The sequence below is a fragment of the Anneissia japonica genome, unplaced genomic scaffold, assembly GCF_011630105.1.
Source record: "Anneissia japonica isolate Jap-2015-1 unplaced genomic scaffold, ASM1163010v1 scaffold1946_len758022_cov188, whole genome shotgun sequence".
NCBI lineage: Eukaryota > Metazoa > Echinodermata > Crinoidea > Comatulida > Comatulidae > Anneissia > Anneissia japonica.
Genome location: NW_022694730.1, coordinates 710728 through 726974, shown reverse-complemented (window position 1 = coordinate 726974; position 16247 = coordinate 710728). Strand labels below are relative to the sequence as shown.

Here is a 16247-nt window from a genome sequence, read left to right as displayed (position 1 = left end):
CTCAATACAGTAGTTTAATAAAGTTGTTCTAATTTAATTTAATTTTATTGTGTTGCAGATTAGTACAGTTACCATCTACATTCATCAGGCTCAAAATCAGATTTATTGTTAATTTTTTTTTTCTTCTTTATTCAATTTCTTTTAAATGACAAACAGATGAAAAAAGGAAGCAAAAGGACAGGTTCCACAGACTCAATGTCCAAACAAAGGGAAAATGCCCAGGACATAAAACATCAAGACATCAGAAATACATATAAAAATCTCATATATGCTCTTGTAACAAAATTCTATCGTACTGAAAATATTGTTTCACTGACCTGTGTTATATATAATTCTGTTATATTTATATGGTAAGACCCAACAACCATGGCAATATTTTATTCAATAAAGAACTTGCTTCAACCTCCCTTGAAACTAATGATACAATATTCATCAGTGAAAACAATTTTAACAAACAATTTGCAAGTCGTAACAGTTATTTGTAACTTTATGTCAGGGTTATGGGACTGAATAAACTTAATTGTGTAATGTCTTGCTAAGGCAAACCTAAGTATTTATATGGTATTGAATCATCCCAAATTGCTTGAACAATATGATTATTATAGAAAGGTTGATGAATGGAAAGCCAAATTTGTAATCTGTAGACTTTCCTAAAACTAAACTGAAAGTGTTTTAGAAAATGCTAACACAGAGTTAAATAAATAACAAACTGATACTTTGCAATTGTTTGGCGCAGCAGCTGCGTTCTGCTTCTCAACCTTAAGGTAGGAGGTTCAATCCCTCGCTGTGCATTTCACTTTTGTCATAGGCACACTTTCCCTATGGTTGTCGTTCTCCACCCAGGAGTACAAGTGGGTACCTATTAGGCTCAAAATGCACTGATCTGCAACAAACATTATGGAATTCTCCCCAGGGAGTTGAGTATGTGCCTATATGTGCCTGATCCAATGACCAGGAGTGATAATGTGAAGGGCTTAGAGGCCTTGTTGGTTTTAAGCATTATATAAGTGTACCAACCATAACAGCACTGCATTTTCCTCCAACAACTCAAAATAAAAAACTGATTGCCTCATTTTCAAAGGTGTTTAGCTAGTACAGTTAATGCAGTCTTCAGTCACTCATCAGTCCAGAAATGACAATTGACATCTAGCTCTTCTTTATCATCATTACATCTTCATTGGACAAAACATTGCTTAAAATGTAATCATCCATTGTTTGATTCTGCTGTGAGTAATTCCATCACTCTTGCTACTGTTAATGAATCAGATTCAAGTCTGATGACCTTCAGCCTGGACTTTGACCCCTTTTGGATTAGAAAATAAAATTTTTTTCTAACATCAGAGAATGTGAGCTGCGTTAACCTATAGTGTAATAATTATTTCAAAAAGTAGTGTATTAGAATATTGGTCCTATACTACTTAACCAATCTGTTGATTTAAAATTGTTAGTACATTTCTAGAGTGTCAATAAAAAACAGAACAGATCCTGAAATATGCGTATGTTTTTAGATCTTGTTACTCTATTAAAAAGTCAAGACACTACGAAAAAAAAAAAAGTTTAGGGATCCAATTACTTCTTAAATACTAGAGCAGAACTCTCTAAATCTCCATTTACTGAGACACAAAGTTCCATTCTACGCACTTCTTCAGGTGAAAAAAGAAACATCAAATTAAATACTTACTCTTTCAAGCAATACACTGCCTTTTCTGAGCCCAAGTACCTTTGCTATAAAGCTAACCAGTTCTGTGTTTGCCTCTCCTTCTTTTGGTGGTGCAGCAACCTGAATTCCAACACCATCTGGAGAGATGTCTAAAACAGAAAGAAAATTAAACATTAAAATGATTGTCCTGTCCTTACAGACTTATCATTGTTTGCACCACGAAGAAGCAAAATGTAGTTTTAATTTTTCATGAACTATGAAAGACGTGAATGAAATATAGCATGAACAGCCCCAAACCATCTCTCAATTGAATTTGAAAATATTTTTTTTTTCACATACATTCTTCTTGTTGGTACTCGCTTCTTGTAAACGTGTGGGGAGTTTCATGCTTTGTCGGTTGAACCTGGGCACATAAGATTTAAGCAGGGTGGAGTTGGGTTGATTTTTCACACTTCCTTTCTTGCCAGAACACAGAATTTTCATCACCAGCTGTGTTCATTCCCACCATATCATGGTTGCGGAAGACAAACTCTGGTATCCTGTTGGCACTTGAAGTTATCTCTCCATCGAACTATGAAGTTACGGAATGATTCTTCTCATCTCTTTCTTTCTTCGTGGTCCTTTTTTGCCCTGTATCTAAGGCCTCACTGGCAAATTGGGTGGTCGAAGGCCACAGAAATGGCTTACGATTCCTCACACACTCCTTCCCCTGCACATTTGCAGGCAGTGCGGGGCTCGGTTACCTCTTGGGTGTTGTTTCGGAAGGTCCCAATCGCAGACAATCTTCAAACAGCTCGGTAGAGGACACACAGCATTTCTATTTGAAAGATTTCGTCGGCCATTCTCCAGTGGGGACGGTTTTTTTACATCCATGACATTAAGGTACATGTAAGCTTGTTTCATCTTTCTTGTAGGTGCAATTAGTCGGTTTATCCAGGTAGTATTCCCGAAGTAGACTACCAAATTCAATGGTTGGTAGTCTTTGAGTGGATACTTACTGGATAAACTCCCCTCTGAGATGTTGGTTTTCTTGAATGAGCACGATGCATGGCTGCGGGATGGCTTGCGCTTTGCGCCAAGGTAGGCTGTTTCATTTAAATTTTGAGGGGTGTCTAGTCACGAATGCTATTTTGAGCGCATGCCACGTCAAGTGGGTGCCATTTCTAGTGAAAAAGGATCCAGTTAAAGTTTTGTGAACATTAATTTGTGCAAATTTCCTATTTTTACCTAACATATAATTATATAGTTTTCACCCTGGATTTGAATTCAAATTTGCTATAACTGCTGTTTTCTTTTGGTAGCTTGTTATTTACCGTAATAGACTTTTCCTACTGATAGATTTTTTAATCTTCCACATATTTTGGCACACCCCCAAAAAAAAATTAATCTGGTAATTCAAGTCACTGCATGCTACCCATCTGCATATGTGGCAAAGACAAGCCAAACCAGTCACTCGTCGCAAAAATCGATTTTGAGTTATTAATACAGTGGTAAAGAGTAAAATAATAGCTATAAAATGTAAAAAAATCATTCAAATTCCGACATTTCCTTATGAAGTTACAAGCCTTTAACCCCACAGCTGTTTAAAGAATAATATATGAGAAATCAGCCTTCAAAGTTTATGATTTCAGGCATTTCTCATGAAACTAGCTTTAAATCCTTAAAAAGTGTTGTTTTAACATTGAAAATGGGGAAAATAACAGCATAGGATGGTGTGTAGATACATAAAAGTTAGTTTAGTGCAATAAAATAGATTTAAAAAAAATTGACATTCCAGCATGTTTTGGCCATTTTCTCTGAAACACGATTTGTGACGAGTGACTGGTTTGGCTTTTCTGTGCCACATATACAGTTGTGCAATAATGTCATTACAGCTGTTATACCAATAATTTAGGACCTTGACACCTAGATATATGTAATATAAGTTAATTAATTAATAAGTTAAGTAATTTATATGGTGACAAAATTACCCATTTACAAATAATACATTTAGACAGTTTACAATTACAATACAGTGGAAATTCAATTACAGTAGTTATTATAAATATAATTTGCTTTTTTGAAAAAAAAAACCCCTAGGTTGAACACACTGAAAAGCGTGAATTCAGAATGAAATGTGCACAATTTAATTGATATAAGTGCTTGGTCGGATTTGCCAAGACTGTAATTCAAAACATGGATTGGAATAATCTTTAAGAGTACCAAAACTCTTTGAAAACCTGAGTTACAGAGTCCAATCTCATCATTGGTTTTCGATAAATTTGCCCTTGTTTATAGTTCGCACTTTGCATTCCCTCAAACTCAAAGTTTCATCCGCTCGTATTTATTGGCATTTATTTATATCATAACCGTATTTGCTTGCAATTTCAAGACAAGAATAAATAAGGTTAATACAGTACCTGTAATCGCATTCTGCCTTGCTCCTGGTTTAGCATGTACATTGATAACTATTGATCCATTTTTGTTCAAAATTATAGGGTTTGATTCAGCAGCATTGGCATTGCCATTAGTAAAAGTAGCAACCTGCAAAAATAGGTTTCATATTATAAAAATACTGGTACTATCATGTCTAAACTAGAAAAGAGTATCAGGTCAGGGAGGTCTAAGCTGCTGTCACACACCCATATTAATACCATGGAGGTATTTATACCTCCATGTTAATACTATCTACCTACTTACTACTCTACTAGGCTAGGCCTAGTAGTAGTAGTACTATTAGGCCTAGCTAGGCTACTATTGGCCTGGCTAGGCTAGGCTATATGATTGGCCTACACCCAGGCCTAGGCCTAGTATAATAATACTAACTAAAAAGAAATTTAGTTTATTTGATTTTGAATATTTGATACCACCTTTTTCTTTGGCATCGCGGCAGTTGTTCTTAATAAAGGCCGACAGCAAAATTGGTTATGTGAACTTGCAAACACAATTAGGGTAGGAAGTTTCACCATCCTTCTTCAAATGTTAGCCGATCATTTACCGGTACGGTACTTGATTTACATCTGATTTACATCCATCGATTATTAGCAGTCGGCCCTAAACAAACTACTAAATTCTCCACTATAAAAATGTTTAAAAGGTGCTAAAAATAGAATTTCGTTTAGAATTCATGAAAAAAAAAAATTGATTTCAATTTTTTTTATTTGAACTGTTATATGTTTTTAATATTGCAGTTACGTCTATTTTCTTCTGGAATATTTATAGTTATCTGTTAATGACACTGTCGTCTGTAATTTCCGGTTAGGCCTTGAACTAGGATAAACCTATCAATTTCGGAAGTCTAGTTTTATTAATAATATTAGAAATGTCTTTAGCAACGGAATTTCTCACTAAAAAACATATAAAATTTTTTAAAAGATGCACTCAAGTCCTTCCATCGGGCTACTCCTCTTTAGACACGAGCAGGTATGAGACACTAACAGCAAATTTTAGGCAATACTTAATAAATTGCATCCTACTACTAGCTAGGCTATTGTTTGCTTCTGTGTGAGCAGACTCCTCTTTAGACACGAGCAGGTATGAGACACTAACAGCAAATTTTAGGCAATACTTAATAAATTGCATCCTACTACTAGCTAGGCTATTGTTTGCTTCTGTGTGAGCAGCTAGAGAGGGGTAGCCCTCACCGCAGCACGGTGGCGTAGTTTAGTGCTACTCCGAGCCTAGCATACGCCTAAGCCACTAGATTCATGTTGATATTTAGGCGAGACTGTTTTAAAACATAGTTCAGAGAACTTATTTTTTTAACATCGTCAGAGGCAGGCGGAAAAAAAGATGTTTTCTATTTTCGCAAAATCATACAATAGCCTAGCCTATTATAAGTCAATCGTGACGTCATCACTGTAACTCCCAATGTTATTTGCCTATTCCCCAGCGTCCAATAATTTTTGTATTATTTGGATGCTCGGCTTGATTTTCTTAAGGTTTGTTTGCAAAAAAAAATTCTTCATTTTTCGTCACCGCCGCGAATACATCGCGCACTGCGATAAAAATTAAATTGTAATTGAAAATTACTTTCATAAAACAAGCTTAATTAGAACCCGAAGAAAGTTACTTCAAATTCAATATAAGTATGAACAATTAAGGAATTAATTGAATCAATGGACTCTCATAAAGACAAAAAACTGAACGTTTAATAGAAATATTCTAGACCTATTTTAAAGACTCAAGGAACAAATGTAGATGTAGGCCTACAACCAGGCAGGCTGCCCGGGCCAACTCCTACTATTACTAGGCATAGGCCGTAGCTTGGCCTAGTTATGAAATCATCGCACGATTTTACCTGTCTGCATGCTCCGACTAAAATGGACGTCAGTGACTGTATTCCCTCTCGAATGCTGAAATGTTTTCTTTGATGAAAGTCTATCAATATAGCATTACAAACAAGTTCTTTCTAACACAATAGTTATTCATCGTATCCGTACTATACTGATGTTAGATGAGTTAGACGCGTACTGCAGGAGCAAAAATTAGCATACGCACAACTAATTTTAAATATGCACACATATACTGATCATATCACTATAGCAACCAATGGATGCTACAATGTCAGTTGGTTATAAAAAACTAAAATTAAAAGACTGCGATTGACTTATAAAGCAATTAGTAGAGCATGCATCGTACACTAAACGGAAAATTATTATACTTAGGTTAGATTTAATGCATTCAGAAATTTTTTCAAGCATTAAATCTAACCTTCATACAATAATTTTCCTATAGTGTACTATGCGGAGCTCTACTAATTGCTTATTAATAATATCTCTGCCATGGTATTTTGTTGGGTAGAAAAATACTACTGAAATGTATTATTATTAGTCCTTGCCTAAACTCATAAATAGATAAATAAATTTGCACATTGTCAATAATCCAGGAGGCAATGTGTTTTCTATCACATGAGCATTTAGCTAGTTTCGTTGCTGGGCTACACCTGCGTGAGCTAACGGTTGACAAGTGCTATCGGTTAGCAAGGTGAGGGCGTTTCTATCATCAACCAGTCACACATATGCGTTTACAATTTCCAGTTTCTTATTGGCCAGTGATTCAATCATCATATTGTTGGTATCTGGATCGGGATTTTCTCGCATGGACGCACGGCAGCTAACGGTTAGCGGGATCCAGATCCTGCTAACCGTTATCTGCCGTGTCAGAACATAGCAATTAGCACAAGGTGCTATGAAAATTTGCCTTAGTTGCAACTGAAATGCATTTTTACACCTGTATATGGCTAGTTCAGATGAAAATTTTAATAGCTAAATTCATGTTGGTAACTACTAATAACCAAGGTTCTAAATGCCTAGTAGTAATTACTATAATTTTGGAATCAGTATTTGCCAATTGAAATTTCTTTTCTGTATTGCAGGATGACTATTGCATTTTTTGCCATTTCTGGGCTAGATTTACTAAGTGCTCTTGAAGAAAACATTCCAGAAAAGGAAGAATGCATAGATTGGATTTATTCAATGCAAGTTCTACCTGATCCAAATGACTTGGGTAACTACCAACACTTGATATTTAACAGTGAACCTTTAAAACTGCACTTATAAAGAAGAATCTTTTGCGATTCAAAATTCCACCTGCATTATCATTTCTTAAAGTAATCACTGATTACATTCTGCAAGTATTTACAAGTAGTTTGGTTTCTTTTCTACACCAATTTCCTTACTTTTTCTAATTAATAATAATAGTGTAGTTTTATAGCGTACATATCCATCTAATGTACGATGCTCAGGGCGCTTGATATGTGGACTAGGAACTCGATCAATGACTTTCTTCGCCCCTAAGGGTCCCTTTGTGTCTGTGCTACCCGGTACCAGCAACTCTCGTCGTCCACCACAGGGACAGTCTTCCAGTACACCGGGGTATCCCCCTACTCGTCTTGAAGGGTGTACTGGGTTCTTTATAGTGCACACGAGCCATTGTATACACTGGGCCTACGGTTTATAGTCCTTATCCGAGAAGACTTGTTCTACCACCAGAACCATAGGCGAGCGTGCCGTTTGAACCAGCGCCGATATTATGGCTATAGCTCAACTCACCAAATTGCAACTTATTCATTTTTAGAAGCTCTTTTCTTTTTAATAAACCGCCACTTGTTTGGTTCCAACTTCCTATAATATTTAACCTTTTTAAAACACTATATCAGTTTACTCTCCCTTTCACAATTTTCTTTGCCTGGAATATTTTTTAGGTTAGTCTTTTCTAGGCATACCATATTTTAAAAAATGCATGTTTGTTGAAAATCGTATATCCATCAATATGGCTTATGACCAATAAGCTAATACATTGTTTATTTTAACATTTGTTTTTTTTTTGTTGTTTGTTTTTTGTGCACAGAGGAGTCGCAAAAACGCTGTGGCTTTCGTGGATCATCCACTCTTGGAATTCCTTACGACTCATCACAGGTATGTACAGTAGACAGGTTGTTTTCACTCTTAAAATGCATTTTTATTTTGTTGTTCATACAATATAGTGGATTTCAAAATCTTTTCTACAGGAGCCAAAATCAGGGTTGGGGTATGACTTCAGCCACATTGCAATGACCTACACTGCTCTTAGCTCCTTACTTGTTCTTGGTGACGACTTATCAAGGGTCAATAAAAATGCAATAATTACAGGTCTGCAAGCATTACAGAAAAGCAATGGATGGTAAGTGGTGTTTAAAATGTAATAGCTAATCAAATCATTTTATTGTTTATCAATTATTTTTTAGATTTGTATCACTATGTTCACATACTTTCAATGATTACCTTGTGCGTATGACAATAAAATATATATTATTTTATCTTTTCTATTATATCTTAATGTGTCATTTAACTTTTTTCTGTAGCTACACTGCAACTCTTAAAGGCAGTGAGAGTGATATGAGGTTTATATACTGTGCTAGCTGCATCTGTTATATCTTGAATGACTGGAGGGGAATGGACCAAAACACTGCCACGGAATATATCAAGAAAAGTTTTGTATGTCAACAAATATTATTGTATTTGTTACCAGGGTTAAATTCTGGTTTGTAAAGTAAAAGGGTTAAGAATGAAGGGATGGGCTGCAGTTCCTTGATCAGTTGAAGTAACAAAAAATCTCTTTTTCTATTGGAAAGTAAAGCAGGCACCCATTACGCATGACTGTCGTCAGACAATGCGATTCTATAGAGAACGCAATGCCATGATTGATCTATTTTAATGGCTATAAGTTGAGACTGCCGCCAACAATCAGCAGACAGCGTTGCTTGTCCAACGCTTGCAGTTGAAGCCATCATACGACGCTGCCCCCCCCCCACAATATTTTGACTATGTATGGAATAAAATGGAGCTTTACACACTTCAAAAGACTGTCACAGAAATAATTTGCAATGTCTTATGCGCTTACAAAGATGAAAATTAGCATAATGTAATAATGTTGACAACAAAATTATTTTATCTGGTACCAATCTAAGTTTTTTTTCCCTTAGATGTTAGATGTGCTTGCAAAGCAAGCCACATTTTCACACTGAAGGGTGTGTACGACATCAGTAATTTTAATTCCAAGAATTTTCAATCATCCCCCCCAAAGAAAAATACTTTTCTACGCCACTGATTTTAACTCACAAAATGTATTTGATATATACCTCATGTATGGCTCTTCCACATTACATATATGTGCAAATTCACCCACAAATTAACTTTTTAAAATAATATGATTTTATTTTTTAAAATTTCATTTATGTTTTTTTTTTTCTTGTTTTTGTGACAGACATATGAATCATCAATAGGTCAAGGTCCAGGGGATGAGGGTCATGGTAAGGTCATTGTTATTTGTAGTTTTGTCCACACTATGAACATACCTGTGAATGCACATAGCTGTGATATGACATCATCACACCCTTCTATGGCATATAAAAAAATATCTGTCTCATAAATCTTGATATTTTAGATTGGTTGGTTGGTTGGTTAATTGATTGATTGATTGATTGACCATAATGTAGAGCCTAACACTGAAGAAATCAGTGGATCTTTAGTGATTATAACTTTTGCTTTCTAATAATTGAATTATTATAAAATTAGAATAGTAAATCCCCAAATGTATACAATTATATACGTATTATACAATTATTGTTATAATTATTAATATAGTTTATTATTATCATTTAAACATTTTCTGTTAATACAGTTAGTTTAAAAAATTAAAATAAAGTATTATTGTCACTTAATGTTATTTTTAGCCTAATATGTACAGTATGTATATAATAGGCCCTATTTACAATTACTTGTAGGTGGAACAACATTTTGTGCAATAGCTTCACTAGTACTAATGGGTAAACTGGAGAGCACATTATCTCAAAAACAACTGGAGAAACTGAAAAGATGGTGCATCCAACGTCAACAATCTGGCTTCCAAGGCAGACCCAATAAACCTGTGGATACATGCTATTCATTTTGGGTTGGAGCAACACTTAAGGTAAATGTGAGGTGTCATTGCAAAGTTAGTCATCAGGTGCCAAAAATTGAATCATCAGGTTCCAAATATGGTTCATGGTTCAAGTAACATTTATTAGCCAATCAAAAACAATTTACAATATATTGCAATAAAACCAAAAACAAGAAAACCACAATATTAACAGGATGATGGCCAACAGACTACATTAAAGCCAAAAGGCCTGTCATTGTAGCCTCTTTTGACAACACACATAGCACATATTATATCATTATATATCTTAATTAGAGAAATGTTTTTCCATACTCCTGTGTAGTTGTAAAAAAAAGATATAAATGAACATAACAACATAATATGTGGCAAAGACAAGCCAAACCAGTCACTCGTCACAAAAATTGATTTTGAGGTATTAATACAGAGTTAAAGAGTATTATAAGTGCTATAAAATGGTAAAAAATAATTCAAATCCGACAATTCCTTATGAAGTTATAAGCGTTTAAACATACAGCTGTTTAAAGACATATATGAGAAATCATCCTTCAAACTTTATGATTTCAGGCATTTCTCATGCAGAAACTATCATCAAATTCTTAAAAAGTGTTGTTTTAACATTGAAAATTGGGGAAGTAACAGCATAGCATGATGTATACATACATAAAGACTAGTGTAGTACAATAAAATAGATTTTTTTAAATTTGACATTGAAACACGATTTGCGATGAGTGACTGGTTTGGCTTGTCTTTTCCACATATAATTATTCAAAAGCTTTCAGACAAACTCATGCTTGTATTGGTGATGTTTGATTTTTATTGTTAATTTTCAGCTTCTAGACATGTTCCATTTAGTTGATTTTAACTGCAATAGGACTTACATATTGTCCACACAAGATGAAACAATGGGCGGTTTCTCCAAATGGCCAGATTACCATCCAGGTAAGTCTTCCGTTGGTGTGTCAGTATTCCTGTGAATATCAAAATCAAATTTAGCATACGCTTTTAAAACAGCAGTATCCATATGGTGGCGTGTCTACAATTTACAAAATTCTAGTTTAAAAGTATACATAATTAAGATCTAGACTACTTTAATAATGCACGTAAGAAAAATGAAACTTAGCCTGGCACTCATTGCCCTTGACGGTCTTCGACCAACAGAATCCTATATAGAACTCAAAACCCTGACGCGCTCAATTGATTGTTTTTAATGACAATCCGTTCAGACTGCCGCCGACAAACAGCAGACCGTGTCGCGTCATCCATTGATCACAGATAGTGGAGTTGGGCTCGTCGTCATTCGATCATATGAGTGCCCAGCTTTATATCATGTAAACATGAATGTCAAAGTATAACTGTCTAAGTACAATGTACCCTCTCGTGAGGGTAGTCCTTCCTATTAAGAGGGATTGTTTCTTTGTTTCTAAATAACCATGTACATTTTACATATCACATCACTTACTGTAACTAGTAGCATTTTTCATAAAGTGGTACTGAACAGTTGGCAGAGAGGTAATTGTTCCTACTTCTTGTGCTGAAGACCCCAGTTCAAACCCAGACAGTGTTGGGCTTAATTAAAGCCTGATCGCTTGGTTCCTCAAATAACCCTCATATTGAGAGTTAGGCTGGTTAAGGAAAATGTTTGTATCCGATGTACTGCAGCTGCCGCGAGTCTCCAGGGGCTCAGCCTGAATTTCCAATTTCCAATTTCAATGAGAACCAATAAAGATTAATAATAATAATAATAATAATAATAATAATCAATGGTGTGCACAGTTATAATAATGGTAAACGTTAATTTGTACATTTAATTAACATTAATTAAGATTTATTTACTAAGTTAGTATTAATTTACCGATCTCAAATGCATGTATGGATGTTGTGCGAAATACCTTTTTATCTTCCTGGTGAAGTTACTTCCCGGGACCAAATATAAATTAATTCACACCTGTTTCTGAATGTTACGTTACAGATGCATTACATGCCTACTTTGGCGTATGCGGTTTGTCGTTAATGTCAGAGCCCGGGATTCGGCCTGTTCATGCTGCCCTCAACATATCACAGCGAGCAGTTGATCATCTACATAGTCTGCAGTCAACTTGGCTAAGGGAAAATGAAGTTTGAAACACAGGTCAATGGTAGATCTGTAGGAAGAAACTTGGTAAACCATTCCTCTGCTTTGGTTATGAAAGTTCCTAACCAAAGTAATTGTATTCCGAAGTGTGGCCCACTTTTTAAAGTCTAACCCCTGTGGTTTCACCCTTGCAGCCCATTAGGCCAACATACTTGGGGTTTTAACCCTAGAGACCCACATCCAGTGACTCCAACATGTGTTCCTTTCAAAATCAAAATTTATTCCATTTGCTATCCATCCAATATTTGATAATTCCACCTGATAATGTTCAATAATTTTTTTGAAAAAATATATTGATTTCTTATGGATTTGAACCCACAATCCTCTGATCAGCATTCAGTCATTCTACCAACTATTAGTGATTGATGCCAAGATGGTTTTACTCTCCCCTGGTTTTTCTTGAAGGGGTTATTGTGTGCATTCATATTGATGAGGCTGTCCCATTACTTAATATTTTAATAATAAGTTATAGTTATAAAGATAAATTGTCCTCCTAATAAATAAGAATTATCACGATCTGGCGCATTATATAAACTAACTAAAATTGCTATTCAGACTTAAATATATAGTTTAAGCCCTGCCCTGCCCTGACTACCAAATTTTATTGGACAAAACCATGTAACATGCATAAATATGGTCATGATGACATCACATCATGACCGTATATAGGCACATTATCTCAGATTGACAGCTAAATATGTTCATCTGTCTGTAATGACCTAAAATCTTTAATATATTCAACATTTGAATTGGTTGCTTTGTATGTTTAATTAAGTTATTAGCTTTTAATTGAAGTAATGTTTTACATATAGACAGTGGCATATCTAGGAGACTTAAAAATGGGGAGAGGCTGATGTCAGGACACGAAATTGAATTGGGGTGGCTTGATGATTAGTTTGAACAGGTGCTAGCTTGCAAAAGAAGGTGATTTGAGGTGATTTTTAACCATGTGAGCATGATTTATTTGCTTCAAACATTTTCAATGGGATTTTAAACTGGAAGAGCGAGTATTTTTTTTTAATTTATTTTATTTTTTTTTTTGGGGTGGGGGGAGCCTATCCCCTGCACACCACCTAGATATGCCACTGCATAGAGGGCATTTAATTGCCTGATTTGATTGATTGAAAGCTATGTAAATCAGTAAATATTTATATATTTTGATCTGTGTCATATTGTTGAAAGTTAATACCTTTTTAAACGAAGTATTCAGTGTTTTAATTGGATACGTGCATGTGTTCTCCAAATTACAAGACAAAGATGATACAACTTTAAATTGTACTTATAAATAGTTTGTTCAAATGTCATGCAATTTTCCTGATACTTTACACATAGCATGGTTGTTAGACTTGGGACACTATCATTTTTTTTTTGTTTTATCAATTATATTTTTAACATATCCAAACTAAACATAAACATTGATTGTTGTGTTTTGTTTATAAATATTTGATTAATGCAATAATTGATTTTTAAAATATGTTACTCATTACAGCATTGAAACTTCCTTATAATTAAATGTATCCAATATAATGAAGAATGAAAGCAACCAGTTATGGCTAATTAATTTTATATACTGTAATAAAATTGATGTATTGTAGAAAAAAAGCAATTACTTGCTAATTAATGATCACCTATAAAATTGACAACCTTCCAATTTAAAGCATTAGAGAATATAATTTGTAGAGGATTACATGAGATGTTTAAGCATAAATATATATTTAATATCTAGTTTTCTGGTTGTTAATATTGAATAGTACTATGACATTGAGATATAAATAATTTAGCACAATTTTTCATGTAGTGTAATCAATCAGCAAAAATTTATATCAAAATATTATGTCAAAATATACAATTTGGTACAATAGTAGAGCATAGAATTAGAAGAAATAATTGAAGTACTGTATTACATAAGACATAAAGAAAAAAAAAATCAGTTCAATCCTTGTTAACTCAGGACTCCCAAAGTTAATGTAATCCATTGACCTTGAATGCATGCAAAATAATTATTCTACAATGAGCAGTCAAAAATATATGGGATGTCTGAGGGATTCAAATTCCCAAAATCTCACTTTTCATGCTTCAGTAAACATTGTCGAGAGTGATTTTTCTCTGCTACCTATGGAGTGTACGTATCCGTGCTACAATCTAATTTAGACTAATTCATTCACAACATTCTACTACAGTAAGTAGTACCCATTTAAATGAGAGACAAATGTAAACTGCCTTAACCCAAAACACAAACAAAAGTCAAGGCGTGTTCAAAATGAAACCCCCGACCTATTGAGAACCACTGGACCAATCACTCCCACTGAAATGAGGGAAGTCAGTCTCATGCCATATCCTTTTAATAGGACATATTTGTTGCATTAGGCCTATTGTCTTTGAAATTGAAAATTTACAAATAATACTAAAAAGTACATTATGCACCTTATAATTATATAAATTTATAGAAGTAGTTTAATAGTAACAGTACAGTACTGTAGTTACACTGCAGTAATAGTTGAAAGGTTTTTATAGTAGAACTGTATATAGAGGGCGCCATACATGATTCAAAATGCAGTAATACAGTACACTGTTTCGAAACACAACACGAAGTCGTAGTTCAAGCTAAATATTGAGAAGGTTTGTTTTGAAAATATACAATATGCATTGGTGTAATTACTTTTAAGTTTTTACTGGAATTAAGACAAAAGTTTTAAGTATAGGCCTACTGTACGCCTACCGGATAAGAGGAATCATATTTTATGACTGTTGAAAAATTCAGTTTTTAATTATTTGTGGTTTTTAAATTTTTTTTTATTGTTATTGTGACATTAAAAATATATTAAGTTGAGTCTGTTTATAATTGTGATTTTTTTTATTTTATTTTGAAAAAGTTTCTAGTATAACATGTTGCATATTTTTGTATATTTTAAAGCAAGTACAGTAAAAGTATTGACCAAAGCTGAGTTTCCTGGCTCACCAACAAGTGTGCTTTTTATACTGATATTCATATTTCATTTTCATGTTTTAACTTTGTTTAAATCCTCAAATTTGGAAATAGTTCTTTACCTTTAAATCTTAAAGTGAGTGCTTTACAATCTAACTCAATCTTCTTTTAAACTCTGGTATTGTGTTTACCATGGATGTACAGTTAAGGAATGTGCATTCAGGTATTTCCACACACTGCTTTGATGTGATGAAAGTGAATGTTATGGCCTCCGACTTTACAAGGGTACAGGGTTCAAGGAAGTTTATTTATAAATTATTGTATAAAACGATCGACCTTCAATCGCAATATGTGTCTACCGGTTATGCGATACCTGAATAAAATACACAGTAATGATATACTTTCTGTGTCTATATCATTGGTTATTTTGTATGTTTAATGAGAATGAGAAATTGTTTCTCTATTACACAAAATGGAAAAATATGATCTTTTAGCGTCATCCCCCACCTATTACAGCAGTTTCAGAATAGATAAGTGAGAGCACATACATTGGAAATGGGGGGAATCCGATGTCCCTGACCGGCGAGGAGCGAGTGGACGTGGTCGGGCGTTCTCAAAACGGAAGTGGTCCAAGGGGAAGTCTCCCGATATCAGTGGCGTCGAGAGGGGGTCGGGGGTCGCTGCCCTGGGGCCCGGGTCTACTGGGGGTGCCCGGACCAAGATGAAAAATTTTCGGGGTAAGACAAAATCTCCATAGGGCCCGAGCCAAAGCCAGGATGAAAACTTTTGTTGTCAGAACAAACTCTACATTATGGTTTTATGGGCGTCTTTCTCAATCTTTCTGTATTTTTATTACTAGATGAATAATCCCCCAGGGGAATAGTCCACCTAATGCTCTCCCATCCCAAACCAGATCCCCACCCCCCCCCCAATCCATAGGTGCTTCACCGTCATGAAATCTCTGTCTGTGGCCATCACATATCCAGTGGGGTGGAGGGATGCCATTTCCTGCATAGAGACTTTCTTTGTGGCCGGGAATCTGCAGTGGTTGGGGAGCGGCCGAGTGGGGTCCCAAGGGAAGGGGGGGGGGGGCCTGTGAGGTGTTGCCCCGGGGCCCTTACTGGCCCTCG

The 16247-nt window shown here is 35.0% G+C and overlaps 2 protein-coding genes across 2 annotated transcripts; one reads left to right on the top strand and one right to left on the bottom strand.

Moving 5' to 3' along the window:
• Positions 1-23: 23 nt before the first annotated feature.
• Positions 24-4669, bottom strand: LOC117101219 (UPF0235 protein C15orf40 homolog). Its single transcript, XM_033241132.1, has 4 exons — positions 4510-4669; positions 4060-4183; positions 1682-1809; positions 24-1303 (listed from the first exon to the last, which is right to left on the bottom strand). The coding sequence occupies exons 1-4, from the start codon at positions 4606-4608 to the stop codon at positions 1205-1207; spliced, it is 450 nt and encodes a 149-aa protein (XP_033097023.1). The 5' UTR covers positions 4609-4669; the 3' UTR covers positions 24-1204.
• Positions 4670-4884: 215 nt separating this feature from the next.
• Positions 4885-15517, top strand: LOC117101218 (geranylgeranyl transferase type-1 subunit beta-like). Its single transcript, XM_033241131.1, has 9 exons — positions 4885-5062; positions 7017-7147; positions 7991-8058; positions 8151-8302; positions 8484-8616; positions 9386-9431; positions 9906-10090; positions 10891-10999; positions 12030-15517. Exons 1-9 carry the CDS (start codon positions 4962-4964, stop codon positions 12179-12181), a joined length of 1077 nt encoding a protein of 358 aa, XP_033097022.1. The 5' UTR covers positions 4885-4961; the 3' UTR covers positions 12182-15517.
• Positions 15518-16247: the final 730 nt, after the last annotated feature.

Coding starts and splice junctions, on each gene's coding strand:
- LOC117101219 (XM_033241132.1), bottom strand. CDS start 4,608: ATGGTGAAACTTCCTACCCTAATTGTGTTTGCAAGTTCACATAACCAA. Junction 4,184..4,509: donor CCGCGATGCCAAAGAAAAAG/GTGGTATCAAAT, acceptor CTATTTTTGCAG/GTTGCTACTTTTACTAATGG. Junction 1,304..1,681: donor GCAGTGTATTGCTTGAAAGA/GTAAGTATTTAA, acceptor CTAATCCAAAAG/GGGTCAAAGTCCAGGCTGAA.
- LOC117101218 (XM_033241131.1), top strand. CDS start 4,962: ATGTCTTTAGCAACGGAATTTCTCACTAAAAAACATATAAAATTTTTT. Junction 8,303..8,483: donor TTACAGAAAAGCAATGGATG/GTAAGTGGTGTT, acceptor TTTTTTCTGTAG/CTACACTGCAACTCTTAAAG. Junction 11,000..12,029: donor ATGGCCAGATTACCATCCAG/GTAAGTCTTCCG, acceptor GTTACGTTACAG/ATGCATTACATGCCTACTTT.